General features: G+C 40.8%; 1 protein-coding gene and 1 long non-coding RNA gene across 2 annotated transcripts; one reads left to right on the top strand and one right to left on the bottom strand.

The window, feature by feature from the left end:
* The first annotated feature begins 567 nt into the window (after positions 1-567).
* Positions 568-988, top strand: LOC141014285 (uncharacterized). The gene is made up of 3 exons (XR_012180489.1): positions 568-622; positions 741-809; positions 896-988. It is a non-coding gene; the product is annotated as an uncharacterized lncRNA (long non-coding RNA).
* Positions 989-6,534: 5,546 nt separating this feature from the next.
* Positions 6,535-19,344, bottom strand: LOC141014355 (NLR family CARD domain-containing protein 3-like). The gene is made up of 9 exons (XM_073488094.1): positions 19,021-19,344; positions 18,845-18,926; positions 17,649-17,721; positions 15,640-17,536; positions 14,687-14,860; positions 13,899-14,072; positions 10,775-10,948; positions 9,924-10,097; positions 6,535-6,553 (listed from the first exon to the last, which is right to left on the bottom strand). The coding sequence occupies exons 1-9, from the start codon at positions 19,191-19,193 to the stop codon at positions 6,535-6,537; spliced, it is 2,940 nt and encodes a 979-aa protein (XP_073344195.1). The 5' UTR covers positions 19,194-19,344.
* Between the last annotated feature and the right edge of the window lie 290 nt (positions 19,345-19,634).

Raw genomic sequence — 19,634 nt, forward strand, 5'->3', positions numbered from 1 at the left:
ATGCGTAAGTAAATTCACATTAAATAAATACCAAATAAATACGAGTCTGATTAAAAGCTTGACCATAATTATGAGAACGTATTGTTTAAAGATCTTGCCCGAGTAGAGGCTATATAACAAAACCTACAGGCTGTAAATGTAACATTAAACCTTTTTTACTTTTAAACAGCGCCAATCTGAGTGGGGAGAAGCGGACGTGGCAGCAAATTAAAATAAAATATAAAAACATTGTTCAGAGTGGTAAGTAGGCCTATGTCCATAAGCTATATTCAGACTTGGATATCATCTATTCTGTTGTGATTTTTTTTTTTTTTTTTTTCACAGCAGCAAAAAAAAAAACCGACATAACCGGCACGGGGGGAGGGCCACCACCTGCACAATTTACGCCAGTGGAGGAGCTGGCTCTGCAATTGAATAAAGGGTGTCCGGTTATTGAGGGGATTGAAGGGGGGACATCCTCTCAAACTATGCCCCCCAGTACAAGGGCTGACTACATAAAAGGTAAAGATTCTTACAATTTAAAAATTTTGGTAGATACAAAAACCCTTCTAACAGCTTTTCCCCCATAGTGGTGGGAGACACCGTGCGCCTGTTGGAGCCCCCGGGAATCAGTGTGGATCCTGTAAGTATCCTATGTTTCTACTCATTGTATTTCATTTTGAATATGACAGTTTGATCTGAAATGAGCTTTAGTTTTTGTTAAGGTCGTTGTAAAGTGATTTAACAGTTGACGCTTTTAGGGTGAAGGCACATCAGCACTCAGGGAGGAGGATGAAGAGACTGTGTCCGTCTGTTCAAGGAGGCCAGAGGTAATAATTGCACATCAAATACCATTCGTGTGCAGTTGGGTGCTCCGGTATTAATCATGAATTTGACTCTCCACCTCAACAATTAGACGCAGTACAGTGAGACTCTTCCCTCTCAGCCTGGGACTACAGCTGACAGAGTGAGTGTAAAATGAGAAGAGCACAATGTCGAGCACAATGCCAAGAACATTAAAAAGTGACTTAAACTTCCCACAGGAAAATGTCAAAGCTGTCTACAAACGCTTCTTAAACAAGAAGATTGAAGCACTTGATGTAGAAATGGAGTATAAAAGGCTGAAAATTAGAAAGCTGAAGCTGGAAATGCAACAATTGGAGAAAGATGTAAGGGCATAATATCATCACATGACACTGTCGCATTTTGAATTGTGTTTAATTGTGTGTCACGCTCTCTCAACAGGCAAATTGCGACTGAAATAAAACAATGAAATAATGACTTGTGTAAGTGTGTGGTGTGGGGGGGTGGGGCGTGCAACAAAAACAACATGAGGACTTGACTAAAAAAATTGTTTGCATAGGAGTCTCTGACTGCTCTACCCGTGTCGTCATCGTGAATTGTAATATTGTAATATTTAATATTTTAAATGTAACCAACACACAGCCTTTAAAAGAGCGTTTCATGATGTATTTTGTTTAATATTTTATTGATGGTGATTAATGGAGTCATAAAATATAGTTAATCATGTATTTTCTTTCAGATAAGTGTCATGGTTAAGCGGCAACTCAGGCTAAGCCTGACATTTAGCCTGGTCCGGACCAGGCTAGTTTGCCAGCATAAGTTGCCATGGTAATTTAGTTTGAACTATGCTGAGCTCGCTTTATGGAACCGAATCCACAGGAAAATAAGCCAGGCTTATTTGGTAAGCCTGCTTTATGGAACGGACCCCAGAAGATTCAGTAAAGCCTCGATTGAATCAGACTGTGTTCAGATTTGATCCACTTCATTTATTATGTAATGACAAACAGCTGATATTTACGGTGGCCCTGAAGTGCAAATCACAATGGCAAATCAGAAAACACAACAGCAAATCAGAAAACACAACAACAAAACAGAAAACACAACAACAAATCAAAAAACACAACAACAAAACAAAAAACACAACAACAAATCAAAAAACACAACAACAAATCAAAAAACACAACAACAAATCAAAAAACACAACGACATTAACCAAACCGGAAAAGGTAGGAACCCTCGGGCGACATGAATCGTCGCTGATTGGACTGGTCCGTCCTTTGAACCGGAAGGACATGGTTTACATGTTTTCAAAACAAGAGCGCTGCCAGTGACGACGTACACACTGCTATTAAAGAATATTTTGATGCAGGACATGGATATGGGTCCGTGTATCATCTGATCATGCAATTCTATTTAATGTGGCAAACGAAAAACGAAAATACGAGTCAATATTTCGTTTTTCTGTATGCACCAAACATTGAAACCTGGTGTTTGTTTTCCTATTTTCAGCCCAAACGAGCGGGTGAGGCCACTCGAGGGTGTCCAGCGGGGAAGCTCTGAAATCACACAGAGACGCCGGATTATCGCCGCAGCAGTGGTTCGCCAATTCTCCGCCGTTGGTTGTTCACACAGAACCAAGCAGCTCCGGCGTAAAAGACGAACCGGAGTATAATTCACACAGAAAGCCGGCGCTGCGGCTCCAAAGGAGGTGTGACGGTACACGTCATGACGATGACGTATGTGTTTTTTTCAAGGTGTTTCCTGGTGTCCTCCTGTTAATCTAAACATGTACCCGCTGACTGATTATAATCATATGGATGCCGTTATAATGTGTTGTGATTGAGATCCCGACCCACCAAACATCCTGGAAAGTGACAAAGTTACGTTTTTCTCTAAATTACATAATCACCATCAGTCAACAGGACGTCTGACTATTTCACTCGGGGGGAAAGAGGCTGTTTTCTGGGGGGAAAGTTCACTGAGTCTCGGTCAGGAGGGCTGATCGTCGCGGTGATTTGGTCTCGTCATCAAAATATTCTTTAATAGCAGTGTGTACGTCGTCACTGGCAGCGCTCTTGTTTTGAAAACATGTAAACCATGTCCTTCCGGTTCAAAGGACGGACCAGTCCAATCAGCGACGATTCATGTCGCCCAAGGGTACCTACCTTTTCCGGTTTGGTTAATGTCGTTGTGTTTTCTGATTTGCCGTTGTGATTTGCACTTCAGGGCCACCGTAGGATATTAGTGGTAATAAGCAGAACTTCACTCTGCAACATCAACTTCTACTGTTCATCAGAAACATGTGGAAATTAACTGCACTACTCCATCGCTCCACAGGGTGGCGCTGCAACAGGAAGCAGAACACAAAGATCCAATTAAATGTGTTAATCTGCAGGTATGTTGTCATAAAGACAGCTGATCTGGAGACAGTGAGGGATGTAACTAAGTACATTTACTCAAGAGCGTTAGTTACATACTTACTTAATAACCTTTTACAAAAACATGAGCTTTAACTTCATGAGCCCTGTTTGTTAGAGCGTCAGTATGAGGCTGAACTGGAAATATCAACTTCACTTTCACTTTTTGAAGAGCTCACATATCTTAGTAAAAGATCAATCATCCCTGCATTAGCTTCTCCTCGCTAACCAAGAGGGTGGAGCACATTACACCAGTCCTTAAATCAGCGCAGAGGTTTCCTGTGTCAGAGGAGAGATTTTAAAATATCACACATAACTTTATTTAAACCTGTCACTATGTATCTGCTTCTTGTTTTCATGGTCTTTTAAATGCATGTGAAGTCTCATTCTGCTGTATTTCTATGCTCCTGTGAAGCACTTGGTGTCGCCTTGTGTGTGAATGCTGCTGTAGAAATAAACCTGCCGTGTCTTCTGCAGGTGTGGCATCAGGTGGAAGCTCATCTGGCATCCTGTCAAAAATGTCAAGTAGCAGAGAAACCGGTTGTTTCCAGTCGAGCTGAAAGGAAACAAACAGTGAGGACTGGACTCTCTGATTTCACTCTGCCATGACGGAGGAGAGCTGAAGTCCAGACGACAGCAGACGGTGGGTGTTGGTGAAGGTGCTGTTACTCTGAGTGGTTTGAATGTGGTGTGTGCTTAATGTGATCCAGTTCACTGGAGTAAATGCTTGTTGTCAGGACGGCACCAAGACCGGATCACAAACCAGGCCCAGGCCAAAGGGCCCAGAGAAACCCAGACTCACTGCACGTCTGCTGGTTTTTGAGAGAAAATGAAATGAAGCTCACGTTCCTTCATTAATCTGATCAATAAAGAACAATAACAACTTCTTCCACTTATCAGCAGCGTTACTTCATTTCATGGCCCAGGCTTGTAGCAACCCGTCTCCAAGACGTGACATTTATAAACTCCTGATGTGTTTCAGCAGTTCTGTGTTCAGAGACATATTCACTGGATGGATGACATTAAAGGGACAGTTCACTCAAAGCTGACCCACTTCAGACGGGGTGCATGCTAACGCTTTTAGCTCGGCAGCTACAGGGAAGATTTCAGTTGAAATAAAGTGTGTAAATAACATCTTCTCAGATCAGTTTGTGATCTCGGGGCTTCTGCAGACTTGGATTACAGCAGACGAGCTGTTTGGAGACATCTGATGTGTTTTGGTTTTAAAACAAGTCGTGATGACTGAAGTGACATTGTTGGGTGAACTGTTCCTTAAAGCGGAGGTTTGTACCTATGAGGGAAGATGGAGGGCAAACAAACAGTCATCTCAGCAGAGGAAACTTACAGCAGTGTTTCCATTTTACTGAAGTGACGCTGGTGAACAGAACTCAGACAGGAAGTGTTTGATTTCAATCTTGTGAGAGGCATCACGACCCTTTAACAAAGACTTACTATATGTTTTAGTGACTGTAAAACCAATTTATTCATGTAACACATGGACACTTTCTTTTTCTTCATTCAATTAAACTGCAGCATTACAGTTAAACTTAGCTTCGGCTGCGTCGGACCCGAGTCACCAACCCAAAGCGTCAGTATGTGACGACCTGAGGATGAGACTCAACAATCAACCATCTGCCTCCAAAAAAAACACATATTGTTGCTTTAAATAATGTTTCTGCACGCTGGAGTTCATCTTGTGTGCAGAGGAAAGAATCTGGAGGCCACAAGATGTTTTGGAGTGGAAACTATGTGTGCAGGCGCAAACTGGAAATGTTGGATGAAAATGTTGAGGCAGACAAACAGGAAGCTTCTCTCTTATCAGATGGAAATATGGATGATTGACAGCAGAGGAAAGATCATTCAACAACAAGGTCATTGGAGAGTTTCACATGAGACACAGAAAGGCATCAAGACAAGATCCATAAAACACAAGACAGGCTCTATAAAATAATACAGTCATTAATAAACAGACTTTATTTTTAGATACAAGAGGACAAAGTCGAGCAGAGAACAGGAGGAAGACAAACGTATCTGAAGCTCCGGAGACGTTTTCATCTGCAGAGTGTGTTGAAGCAACTTTTTAAAGAAGGATCGGTCTCCATGCAGCTACTGTCTGAATCCTCCACCACAAGAAAAAGCCTTTTAAAATCTGCACTGATGAATGATCCGTATCTGGAGGCAAAGGGAAACAGCTACTGACAATTAAATGTGACACTTTGAAGTCGGTTTTATAAAAGCGTGACATGAAGTCACCTCAGAGTGTTAATGTGTGGTTTGATTTCAGATCTCAGCTCAGAGCTACATTTGGCTGCAGCAGCAGAAGCGTGTGCAGGTTACTGCTGTTATTCTGCTCACACTCAGAGTCAAGAGTCATAATAAGTTCACCAAGCTGCCAACTGACAGAAGATACAAGCTGTTCCTACGAGCTGAAGATCGCACACAAACAGCTGCTTGAACAAACTTTTAAAAGTCAAAGTGCTCATAAAGGAACATGTAGCCACTTTCTGTCAATCCAGAATAAATGTTGAGACTTAACATATCTTTAGTTTTCAGTTTTCAGTTTCATCTTGTGACGATGCATCATTTATGTTCTGGTGAGGTTTAGGCACAAAAACCACTGGGTTTTGGTTCTGGTCCCACCAACATGAAGGAGAGGTCCCGAGGTCTCGTCACATCTACAAGTCATTTAGTCCTGCATTCAAAATTCAGTGTCACAGATCTTCATAAATAAACTGCAGCTTCAGAGCTAAAAAACACTTGTTGGGTCATTTTGACAAAATAAAAAAAAAGGACATCCTCCACATTTCTAGATTCAGTCCTGAACTGTAAGTTCACTTCTCTTTGTTCATATTACACCAGGTTGTGCTGTCCCTCAATCTGTCATCATTTATGTCGATATATTTTACAGGTTCGATGTTTCCACCAAACATTTGTGATATAAAATGGCCCCATACAGCTCGTCTGTCCTGATCCAAGTCTCCAGATTCCTGCTCTTTCCTGCTGATTTCTTCTTCTGGAAAATGACAATATTTATGATGATACTGATGATACTCTGTCACATCCAGAGGAACACAGGGACGATGCTGGACTGGACATTGTGTGTGACAGTGGAGCTGATCTCAGAGCAGTTCACACTGCAGCACTGACAGTCATCTCCACTTGTTGTGATTGGTCCGTCAGTCACTGCTGGATGAAGCTCTCCTCTCCACTCCACCTCCCAGTAACACGGCCCAGTCAGAGCCTCTCCACCCACCAGCTGATGGTGCTGCTTCAACCTCTCTGGATCATCAGGACACAGCTGATCCTCTCAACACCTCCACCTTCCTCATCACTCTCACAGAGACCTCCACCATCTGATGAGAGAAGCAGAGAGACAGTAAAGTGATAAATGAGTGTTGACAGAGACTCCCTCCATCAGCTGTCAGTCAGTGATATAAAGACCAGTGTAGGAACATATCTGTCCATCGCCTCTGCATTACATTGAGGCCCTGTTTTTCTTGTTAACCCTTTTCATCTGGATGAAGATTATTCCACAGGAAGAAGCGGCACATCTTATCTCCTGGCAGAGAGGACAGTGCTTCTCTGGACCATAAAGACTTCAAATGAGGACAGTTTTAATTAATTTACAACTAAACTCCCATTTCTGAACTCTCTTTCCCCTCAAAACAGATAAATCCTTCCCTCACAGGTCAGTCTGAGTGAGCATGAAGTTACCTACTCTCTCCACATCAGGAGGGACCGGAGCTATGTGGTCATCAGAGGCTGTGTTAATACAATGTCTTTACATTTGGAAATTAAGTAACATGTCTGATATCTCTCTTTCTCTGTCTCTTACTTCTGATCCACAAACACTCTCCAGAGTGGACACCAGACACCTTCTGCTGAGTTGTTCTATGCTGTTACTCTGTCTTCTGTTATTTACGACCCTTATCTGTGGTCGCATTCCAACCAAATGGTCTCTATTCTTCCAGATTTCAGACCATTTCTAATTAACCATTAAGTCAGTATCTCACAATCTTAATTCTAACACATTAAGAAACAGTAAAAGAAGTTCATAAAACTGATCTTTTTCCCGTTTCTCTACGATTAAGATTGACTGAGATCAAGTTTAATGTTTAATCTGTCCTGTGTTCGGTGGAACCACAGCACCTCCTGGTGGTGAGTCCTGGTACAGTTGGACGAGAAATACTCTGTTTAATATGTTCATGGTTATAACCAGTAAATGACTCTGGTATGTCTTTGTTTAACAAGTATTAAGCTGAATATGTATAATTAATGTTTAATCACGTCATAATCATTTTCATGATAGACAAAGTACATCTATGAAGCCATGGTGAAATTCTGTGAAAGGTGAAGCACGGTTTAGTTTAGTGAGTTTCTGTGAATCTTCACACCTCCACTAAATCTTGGAGACAAAAGCCGGTAAGCCCCCCAGACACGCCTCGATTTGCAAATAATAAAACGGAGAGATCACGTCTCTCGAGTCAGTTTTTCAGTCAGTTTTTAGTTTGAATTTTTGTTTTAGTTTAAGTTTTGTTTTAAAGTTTCTTTTGTAACTTATTTTCGAAGCTCTTTACTTTACTTTGAAACACGCTCCAAGACAGTGATCTCAACAGAAGTGCTCACGCCTTGATTTTCCTCATTTTATATTTTTCGCAGTATTGATTAGCTTCTTTTATAAAGTTTGTACCAGAACGAAGTTCTGTTTTAATTTGTTTTATACAGTTAAGTATCGTAACCTGCTTTTGAAGAAGTGAACTTAATTTAGATTATCTTGCATTAACTAACAACGGAAGATCCGCCTGATCAACGTATCATCCTCAGTTATTTTATTCAAGAAGTTAAATTTAGTTTACAAAGTCAGAGCCTGAAAACCACTCGAAGAAACGAAGAAGAACATCTTTATCACAATCATCATCAAGACACTACAGCAACTTGCTGTGTCCGAGACCGTGCAAGCGGTTTCCAACGAAAGACAGACTCTTTGACAAGCCCCCAGCGCTCGCTAGCGGTACCATCCCGCTGGGCATTGAGCCAAGATCTGCACCGGATCGGTACGGGACCAGCTGCCCTCTTCCTAAGACAACGGACCGAGGTGCCCAACCGACTGATACCGGACGAGCTGACCCTCGGCCATTGGACCGGGACTGCCAGCTAGAGCCGCAAATCAACCGAGGGAATCGGCTGCTGCGGACTCCGCAACTCTGCTGAGAAAGTAGGCTCTCCATCACTCACAACAGCTGGATTCACACATGATACATGAGATGGTGTCTATGGCTCTGATTCTGATCTTTTAGCTTAAGAGAAATTCGGTTAGGGTCTCGTTAGTATTAAAATTACTTCCGTAATCTTTAAATGTTTCACCCTAACTCGTAATCTCACCATCAGCCCATATTCCACTAATAACCCATTACTTAGTTATTTCACATTTCCTGTTACCTGTTGTTATTCATTTAAATTGCCATTTCATTTATTTAACCTGAATTATTTAGTCAATAAACATATTTAACCGTATGTCGTTGTCTGTGCAGGTTTGTTTTTAATGTGGAGAACCGATGGATATGTGTAGAATTCACTACTTCATTTATGAGATTGAATAAATTGATCTGAAAGTGATTAGAATTGATACAAGTTAAACTTGTCCAGTCGAATTTGATTAATTACCTCCGGATTATTCAAATAGACAAAACATTGGAGGTGGTGCCCCATTAACGAGTGTTTTATTAATCGCCAGTGATTAATAAATTACATTTATTATTAGTGTATCTCCTACACCAGCAGGACTTCAGTCCTGTTCAGACCACAAGTGGAGCGGCTGTGTAGCGTAGCCAGCTTCCTTTCAGCTCTCATGTTAACGTGTTGGAGTGAAGCTCACAGACCTGCAGACACTTTGGACATCAAGTCTGTTTACTCTGCAGCTTTCACTGAAGGACACAGTGGAAATAAACTGCTGACAGTCCCTGAACGCATCATTACTGCAGGAACAGAGAGATACTCACAGCTCACTTTAATGATGATTTACTGCTGTTAAAAACCAGAGTCTCACTCACATTTAAATATTTCATCTACTTTGGAAACATCACATGACAAATATGTAAATATGGAGTCTGTTATAAAAATATCTGGACAAATCAAATGACACATGGGCAGATATAAATATAACGTTAAAGGTCCTACACTGAACAGTAAAACATCAGCTGTGGTTTGTGGACTTCAGCAGAGGTTCTGGTCCGTATACAGACCACATGGTTACTAAATGTAATGATGGTTCTCTGAAATAAGAGCCAGTGATTTGCAGGCTTCAGTCAGACTGATCTGAGAGCTGTGACAAAGATGAACTGATCAGTTGTTCAGTGCTGAAATGAGAGAACAAACACTTTGAGATCAGATTTGATGCTCCGACAGTTTGATGAATGAGGACACTGTCTCTATACATCCTGTGATGCTGTCAGCTGTGATCCAGCTTTATTTCCTGTAGACATGAACACAACAACAACAGTCGTCTTCACATCAACTCAAACACACGATCACAACAAGCTTCTGGCTCGTCTGATTGGCTGACTGCTCTCTCTCTCTGTCTTTCTGTCCAATCTTGAAGCCTGTCACCGTTCTCCTCTCACAGCTTCACTGAGGAAAGCAGGAAATACTGGATCTTTACTTTGATACTGTGTTTAGTACAATACTGCTGAAACCAGCATGAACTGACTCCAACCCTCTACTGACCTCAGAGTCTCCAGTCTACAGTCTGGACTCTTCTTCAGATCCCACAGCAGCTTCATGTCTGAATCCTGCAGCTTGTTTCCCCACAGGTCCAGCTGTCTCAGATGGGAGGGGTTGGACTTCAGAGCTGAGGCCAGAGAAGCACAGCTGATCTCTGACAAACTGCAGCTCATCAATCTGAATAAAGAATAAATGATGGAGATAAAAATCCATTTATCATCCAATCAGATGTGTTCAGGTTTTAAATGTGTAGCTCAACATTACTGTGTCCTCATCAATGAGCTTTTCTCTAAAATGAGTAGAGTAACTTTTTCATTGTGTTACTGTGGATCATCATCAGCCTTCTACAGACATCATCCACATGTCAGCACAACATTCATACAGCTGTTCATGTCAACACAGATTAATAACATGCTGCTGATCTCAGTCAGGTCTGTTATTAGAGGAGAAAAACTGAATTTTCCTTTAAACATCTTCTTTTGAAAATATGCTTTGATCTGTGTGTGTTCTGTAGGATCAATATCAATGATCAGACATTATTAGTGAAAACACATTGACATCAACAGAAATCAAAATATTTCTAATTCAGCTTCTCAACTTTATCAATTTAAATCAAATGTTAGTTCAGTTCTTCTGTTAACAGATTAAATTATAAACATTAATTAACTTTAACAACTAACTGAACATTTTCTACAGTTTCTTGAAGAAACACAAGTCTTTTGTGACCGAAGAAGAAATTTAGTTCAAGAAAGTTGAAAATATGAACCAAAGGAAATCTATAACTTTATCAATGTAAGTTATGTATGAATGTAAACTCAAATATTAGTTAGCAGTAACAGAGTCAGTGAACTGACCTCAGAGTCTCCAGTCTACAGTTTGGACTCTGTAGAAAATCACACAGCAGCTTCACTCCTGAATCCTGCAGCTTGTTGTTACCCAGGTTCAGCTCTCTCAGATGGGAGGGGTTGGACTTCAGAGCTGAGGCCAGAGAAGCACAGCTGATCTCTGACAAACTGCAGTCCCACAATCTGAATGAAGAATAAATGATGTAAGTTTAGAAGACAATGTTCCTGCTTGAAATCATTCAGTGTTTAATAATCTGTTCAGAGCTGAAGAAGGTTCAGAATGTAGAAGTTTAGAAAATGGAAACTCCAAACACCTGAACCCAACAGGATGCAGGTTCAACACTGTCAAATACACAAAGTGACAAAACAAGTATATGGTTACTCAAGGTGCCTAAATGTGTCCAGTTCATTACTGAGGAAGTCAGTGGTAGAGTTTATGATTTGAATTCTTGGATATTAAAAAAGCTGGTGTGCAATTTTTTATTATGGTCCCAGTAATATTTGTTGTTAACGTGCACTGAAGTAGCAGATCACATGATATTTTAATGCTGTTTTAATTAAAAAGGTGATATCCTGACACGTCAGAGTGAGTAAAAAGACTTCAAAGCACATAAAATGTCTTTCACTTAAATTCTGCTCCTCGACTCTTTTCTAATTCAAGGTTTCAAGTTTTTATTGTCAATTTCTCCACATGTACCAGACATACAGAGGATTCGAAAATACGTTTCTCAGTATCCCACGGTGTGGAAAGGCCGCTTTAAGGTCCAATAAACCTTTTTAAAAAAATGATCGTCCAACCACAATAGCACTTCAGTGCAAAGGTGTTTTTATTTTAGCCGTGCAAAACAGTGACACAAAAGAAAGAAGCCACAATTGATCCAAATTAATGTTCAAAATGATGAGCAAAAAAAATACTGTTATACAAACTTCTCTCACAGGCTCAGTGTACCTACTCCTTTTAGGACCTCAAATCATCTTACCAGGCTTCCTCAGCCGGCTTTAGGCCCTGTAACCACACCCCCATGGCCCCAACCAAAAAATGCAGGGATGTCATACCATCACACATCAGTGAGTTACAGGGTAAAATAGGCATATGATATTAAAACAGCAATCACACAACATGAAAAACAGTCTCTCTAGCAAATGCCTGAAAAAGACATACATTTCATATCTTCAGCTTTAACATATGCTCTGCGCCAGCTTATTACCTTAGTTATTTCCCCCTCCCCGTGAGCTCACCTGAATTCCCATTTTCCCAGGATGACTTCGCTTAAAAAGCCTCACTCTAGCGCTAGTCTGGTTTGTCCCGACGCAGCACCCCTACCCCTGAAGCACAACCACGGAAATGGGACCAAACACAGAGGACCAAACACGCGTCTGCCGGACTAGTACGATAAGTACTAGGGATGCAACAATATTCAATATTTTATTGAACCGTTCAATACACCCTGTTAGGTTCAATACACAAAGGCAAACAATACAATACAATACAGTGCAATACAATACTACAATAATGTTTGCTGTTTAACTTGATTGGATACTGCATATGTTTTTTAGCGAAGGCAATTAAGATAAGTGTTACATTTTTATAATAAGGTTTGTGGTTTGACTATATCTGCTTTTAATTATTTTTACATGCAATATTGCCTTTGCTAGTGTGAGTAGTTTTATATTAAGATATCGAAACCGTACCGTTACCGTGGCCCAAAAACTGTGATGCATACTGAACTGTGGGAAAACTCTACCGTTGCATCCCTAATAAGTACCCACCAAAACTGAATAGTTGCTGTACTGTGTTTCAACAAATAAAATAACGTATGATTGGACTTACTGCTCTCTTCATTTCATTTCACAGAGGGCAAATTCACATGGGTTATGTGTGTGTGTTTTTCGAAAGGGTTAGCAGTTAGCCGCTAAACGGTGCGTACACTCACTACCGCAGCTAACACAAACAGAGGGAAAGACTAGTGGTGTGTTATGAGGGGAAGGCTGCCGTGTTCGGTGACAGAGCCCACTGTCACACTCTAATTATCTTACCCCGATATTCTTACCCTAACCCAAACCAGTCTCACTCCTCATGTCTGAACCAACAAAGGCAACAGCAGTAGGATCCATAATAACGCCTCTCTGTCGTCCCTGGTACTTTCTTAACATGGTGGCAGGGACACAAACTTTATCATATTACAGCTAAACAGTGAAAATATATTTCTGAGAGAACGAGGAACTTGATTCATATTTGGTCAACACTGCCTCAACACTGACAAACTGCAGCCCCTCAATCTGTATAAAGAATAAATGATGGAGATGAAAATTAATTTATAATCCAATCAGATGTGTTCAGGTTTTAAATGTGTAGTTTCACATTACTGTGTCCTCATCAATGAGCTTTTCTCTAAAATGAGTACAGATAAGATGAACCTTTCTTGATCCCTGTAGGAGAAATTCAATTTGACACTGCAGGACAAAGGAACAGTGTGCAAACAATAACAGATAATAGCAGCTCGAGGTAGGAATTGACTAAGAGAAAAATAAAATAGAATAAAATGAAAACATACTCCAAAACACACACACACACACACACACACACACACTTTGTCATTGTGTTATTGTGGATCATCATCAGCCTTCTACAGACATCATCCACATGTCAGCACAACATTCATACAGCTGTTCATGTCAACACAGATTAATAACATGCTGCTGATCTCAGTCAGGTCTGTTATTACAGGAGAAAAAAATGAATTTTCTTTTAAACATCTTTTGAAAATATGCTTTGATCTGTGTGTTCTGTAGGATCAAGATCAATGATCAGACATTATTTGTGAAATCACATTGACATCAACAGAAATCAAAATATTTCTACTTCAGCTTCTCAACTTTATCAATTTAAATCAAATGTTAGTTCAGTTCTTCTGTTAACAGATTAAATTATAAACATTAATTAACTTTAACAACTAACTGAACATTTTCTACAGTTTCTTGAAGAAACAGAAGTCTTTTGTGACTGAAGAAGAAATTTAGTTCAAGAAAATTGAAAATATGAACCAAAGGAAATCTGTAACTTTATCAATGTAAGTTATGTATGAATGTAAACTCAAATATTAGTTAGCAGTAACAGAGTCAGTGAACTGACCTCAGAGTCTCCAGTCTACAGTTTGGACTCTGTAGAAAATCACAGAGCAGCTTCACTCCTGAATCCTGCAGCTTGTTGTAGTCCAGGTCCAGCTCTCTCAGATGGGAGGGGTTGGACTTCAGAGCTGAGGCCAGAGAAGCACAGCTGATCTCTGACAAACTGCAGCGACTCAATCTGAATAAAGAATAAATTATGTAAGTTCATACACACCCTACACACTCAAAACTCCTCAACACTCACTGAACAGACAGTGACTGATGTCAGTTTGATGTTTTCACTTCATGTTTAACATTTGCTATTTACATCAGTGGTCCAGCTCATCTACAGTAGATGGATAAATACCACCACAGGTAAGAGGAAAAATATTTTTTAATACCATGGTCTGGGTGAAAACTGGATCCTGATTGGCTGCAGGCTGTCCATAAACTTTTGATATACCAACACCTCTGGAAGTACTCGAGTAGTTCAAGTGAAACTGTCTGCTCTAAATTAATGATCCTGTTTCTAAAATGAGTGGGACTGGCATCAGCTGGATGCTAACACTTACAAGTTAGAAATAAACTGAATGAAAAAAATTAATAAATAAAAACACTGAATAGAGTCCTTCAGTGCAGCCTCCTCTGAACACCACAGGACGGAGCCACTTGGATACACAGAAAATGTCTCAAAGAACTGACATTTCTTCAGATTTATGCTGCTGCAAATCTTCAGAGTTAATTAACTAAACTGTTTAAGTCTCAGTGAAGGGTTTGAATTGAATATATGGAAAAACAAGACAATGAACTGACCTCAGACTCTCTAGAGCACAGTTTTGACTCTCAAGTCCAACAGACAGGAGCTTCACTCCTGAATCCTTCAGGCTGTTGTTACTCAGGTCCAGCTGTCTCAGATGGGAGGGGTTGGACTTCAGAGCTGAGGCCACAACTTCACAGTGTGTCTCTGAGAGTCCACAGCCAGAAAGTCTGTCATGACACAGATATTACAAAAATGTTATTATGAAAGAGGACGCTTTATATTTACTTCATGCATTTGATGTCAAAACAGTTTGAAACGTTCTGTTCTGATTGACATTTGCTATTTACATCAGTGGTTCAGCAAACCTTCATCTGATCTGTGTTTGACATGAAACAGTTATTCTCATCACTCTCTAAAACCTGCAGACTTTAAATCTTTGTTTTATTTTAATCTTGCAGATGAAGGAAGAGAAAATGTAGTTACATTTGGGTTTCAATGATGTCCACAGTCTGTCAGTGTGATCTGATCCTGTGTCTTTTGCCAAAAAGTTAGATTAGTTTATGCCCAACACAGTGTTAGCATGAGGGTGAGAGTGCCAAAATTAACATAACTTTAGAAAGGACTTTAGAAACATCACATGAAAAATGATACAGATCTTATTTTAAACTCTTCAGTATAGTGGTTAAAAAACCTCTTTCATTAGTTTCACCAGGGTTTCTTCTATCACCCAAAGAAAGATTAATAGAAGAAAAACTGTCACATTTAATGATCATTAGAAATAAATGGAATAACTGAGTTCAACAACCTGACAGCTATAAACACATCCAACTGAAACATCTACATTGTTGCACTCATGGTAAGTGAAACATTTTTTAAAAATAATCACAATTGTATTTAAAAATGTAAGCGCTATTTCAAAATAAATTATTTTATAGTTTGTATATCTGAAGAATTAAACTGCTAATCTACACTGATTTATAATGTTGATAATCACATCTGGACTCACTCAGCCTTCCTGCAGTTCCTCACAGCTGGAATCAGTCTCAGTTGTCCCTCCTTTGATGTGTTGTACTTCTTCAGGTTCAACTCATCCAGAACCTCCTCTGACATCTGCAGCATGTAGGCCAGAGCTGAGCAGTGGATCACAGAGAGTTCCTTCTCTGATCTGTTCTCTGACATCAGGAACTCTTGGATCTCCTGATGGACTGAGTGGTCGTTCATCTCCATCAGACAGTGGAAGATGTTGATGCTTCTGTCAGGAGAGACATCATCTCTGTTCATCTCCTTCAGGTTGTTGATGGCTCTCTGGATGTATTTTGGACTCTTGTGTGTCCGACCCAGCAGACCTCCTAAGAGTCTCTGGTTGGACTTCAGAGAGAGGCCATGAAGGAAGCGAACAAACAGGTCCAGGTGGCCATTTTTACTGTCAAGGGATTTCTCCATGACTCTCCTCAGAAAGTCATCCAGGGATGGGTAACGGGACTCATGGCCAAAAAACTCAGAAATCTTCTTAAAGGGAGACTTTGGTTTTGAGTCCCTGAGTGTGAAGTCTTTTAGAAAAGCCTCCAGGACCTTTGTGTTCCTGTTGTTGTAACAGTGGGACATGTAGACTGCAGCCAGAAACTCCTGAACGCTCAGATGAACAAAGCAGTAGACTGTTTTCTGGAAGATCACACTCTCTCTTCTGAAGATCTCTGTACAAACTCCTGAGTACACCGAGGCCTCTGTGACATTAAGACCACACCGCTCCAGGTCTTCTTGGTCGAACATGATGTTTCCTGTCTCCAGATGTTCAAACGCCAGCCTCCCCAGCTTCAGAAGAACTTCCCTGTCAGCTTTCGTCAGCTCCTGTGGACTCGTCTCACGTCCCTCATCGTACTTCTGCTTCTTCCTCTTTGTCTGGACCAGCAGAAAGTGTGAGTACATGTCAGTCAGGGTCTTGGGCAGCTCTCCTCTCTGGTCTGTAGTCAACATGTGCTCCAGAACTGTAGCAGTGATCCAGCAGAAGACTGGGATCAGACACATGATGTGGAGGCTCCTGGAGGTCTTGATGTGTGAGATGATTCTGCTGGACTGATCTACATCACTGAACCTCCTCCTGAAGTACTCCTTCTGGGCGTCAGTGAAGCCTCGTACTTCTGTTACCCTGTCAACACATGAAGGAGGGATCTGATTGGCTGCTGCAGGTCGGGAAGTTATCCAGACGAGAGCCGAGGGAAGCAGCTTCCCCTCGATGAGGTTTGTCAGCAGCGCGCTGACTGATGACTTCTGTGTGACATCAGACACGACCTCATGGTTCTTGAAATCCAGTGAAAGTCTGCTTTCATCCAGGCCGTCAAAGATGAACAGAAGTTTACAGACAGCGAGCTTCTCTGCTGTCACCTTCTGTAATGTTGGATGGAAAACATGGAGCAGCCTGAGAAGACTGTACTGCTCATCTCTGATCAGGTTCAGCTCCCTGAACGACAGCAGAACCAGCAGACTGACATCTTGGTTTTCGGAGCCCTCTGCCCAGTCCAGAGTGAACTTCTGCACTGAGAAGGTTTTTCCAACTCCAGCGACGCCGTTGGTCAGAACCACTCTGATGCGTCTCTGTTGGTCAGGTGAGGCTTTAAAGATGTCGCTGCACTTGATTGGAGTGTCATGGAGGGCCTCCATCTTGGAAGCTGTCTCTAGCTGTCTCACCTCATGTTGGGTATTAACCTCTTCACTCTGTCCCTCTGTGATGTAGAGCTCAGTGTAGATCCTGTTGAGGAGGGTTCCACTTCCTGTGTCATCACTTCCTGTGTCATCACTTCCTGTGTCATCACTTCCTGTGTCATCACTTCCTTCAGTCACACGTTCACATCTCCTCCTCAGACTGATCTTATGTTCATCTAAAACCTCCTGCAGAACACTATCAGCTGAAGGAGAAGAAAATATTCTGGGATTAAATTGAGAGCAAGAATCTTGATTAAATCAAAAAGTTCCTTTTTTCAGACATGAAGACATCAGCAGACAGATGTACAGTCTTACTTTGTACAGTGTTGGTCTGACTGACTAACACTGGACAGCAGGACAGCTGCTCCTCCACAGAAACACTTCCCTCTGTCTTTCTGAAGAGATAAAGGAAAATCCCTCAGATTAGAAATCACAGATCAGTCTGACAAAAGAGAAGACAGACTGTAAACAGTAGGTCTCCTCCAAGCTCTGAATCTGGACTGAACTCCCAATCACTAACAGTTTGATTTTGTCTGAGTCACAGTGGAGCAGTTTGCATCATTTGATTTTAGTAAACAAACTTATTTTAATGGGAAATTTTATCACACAAACAAAAAGGACCACAAAACATGACCTCATTAGCAGCTATTAAAAACTTAAACCATACTGGACAAAGTACATGGCCACACTTAGTACAATATACCCTCTAGAGGTCGACCGATTAATTGGTTTGGCCGATTAATCCGCGCCGAACATATAGCTAATAGCTATATGTTATTATTTAAAAAAATCTATTAATATATTTTTATCCATTAGCTATATTGAATTAATTTACATGAGTGATATCGGCCGATTAATCTGCTATCGGCTTTTTCCTGCTCCAAACTATCATTATTATATCGGCCTTTAAAAATCCACTATCGGTCGACCTCTAATACTTCCAGCCCTCATCAATGGAGCCTTTTCCTTTGCAAAGATATAGAAGAAATCCTCACTTGTCATTAAAGCAGAACATAAATCCCTCATTTGTGTAATTTATCTATCTGTAAAATACTTCCTGCTCCTCATCCTGACATTCAGTGAAAGTTGTAATTCTTGGCTTTTTAACAGATCATTTGATCATCTGCAGTAAAGACATTGGGACGACTTCTGCTCGTTTTCATTCATCAGTAATTCTTCCATCGCAGCAAAACACGTTGCATCAGCCATCAAACTCCTGAAGGTTTAACTGAGCAAACTAAACACTTTTAAGACTAAATTTCTGTAACACACAAACAATGAATGAACTTGAAGTATCTCACTAGCCAACAATATTTAAGCTACACCCCATGATGCAACACTCGTATAATACAAATCACAAAGTTTTAAAATGTGATTTACAGAAAAATGATTGTGTCTTGTATTTGGGCAGCTACAGTCATATAATGGTAATGATTTAATTATATAAACTGAAGTTAGTATCAGTTCTCTTACTGTGTGTCTGAGGGTCCAGGTTCAGTACTGAAGTTCACAGGAAATTCTTTGGACCAGTCACTCTTCATAGACAGACAGCTGGAGACTGGAGACTCTTCTCTCCGTCTGTGGTACTGACTTCTGGAAACACCAACATGTTTGTATTTATTTCATCTAAATACACAAATTGCTGATACTGACAGTTTGGTGATTAAAAACATGGCAGTCTTCTTACTGTGTGTCTGAGGGTCCAGGTTCAGTCCTGAAGTCCAGAGGTGGTTCTTTGGACGGGTCACTCTTCATAGACAGAAACCTGGAGACTGGAGCCTCTGCTCCGTCCTCCTCTTCCTCCACACAATCACTCATCTTCTGCACTTCAGAAAGCACTGAGGTAAATATGTAGCACATGGAAGGAGAACAACATGAAGACAAGGAGGACAAACAGGTGAAACAAGATGCAGAGGAGGAGGGTGTAAAATGGAGATGGTGAAGCCTGCAGACTCATCACCCAATGTGACGCTAAACAAAAGTGACATTTACAAAGATCGGCCTTGTCTCTGTCTAATTAAAGGGACGTCCCTCAGTATGATGTCCTGCTCTGTCCACTCAAAACAGAGACTCAACTAACTGCCTGCACACTTTCTCTGTCAGTTGTTGGTTGCTTCCTCCATTTTTCATGTACCTGGATCACCTGCTCAGGTTTGTGCTGAGATCAACTTATGAGCTTCTCTGTTATTCTTTGCTCAATAAAATGTAACTTCACTGAATAGTCCTGCAATAGATGACATGTTTTCATAAGCTTCTAAAATACATACATGTTTTGTGATATCTCATTTAAATTGGTGTTTA

The sequence above is a fragment of the Pagrus major genome, chromosome 19, assembly GCF_040436345.1.
Source record: "Pagrus major chromosome 19, Pma_NU_1.0".
Taxonomy (NCBI): domain Eukaryota; kingdom Metazoa; phylum Chordata; class Actinopteri; order Spariformes; family Sparidae; genus Pagrus; species Pagrus major.

What these genes read in the sequence shown, in the direction of transcription:
- LOC141014355 (XM_073488094.1), bottom strand. Translation starts at nt 19,193, where the DNA reads ATGTGCTACATATTTACCTCAGTGCTTTCTGAAGTGCAGAAGATGAGT. An exon ending in TCAGACCAACACTGTACAAA is followed by an intron (nt 17,537 to 17,648) that starts GTAAGACTGTAC and finishes CTTCTCCTTCAG; the next exon opens with CTGATAGTGTTCTGCAGGAG. An exon ending in TGTAGACTGGAGACTCTGAG is followed by an intron (nt 10,949 to 13,898) that starts GTCAGTTCACTG and finishes TTCTTCATTCAG; the next exon opens with ATTGTGGGACTGCAGTTTGT.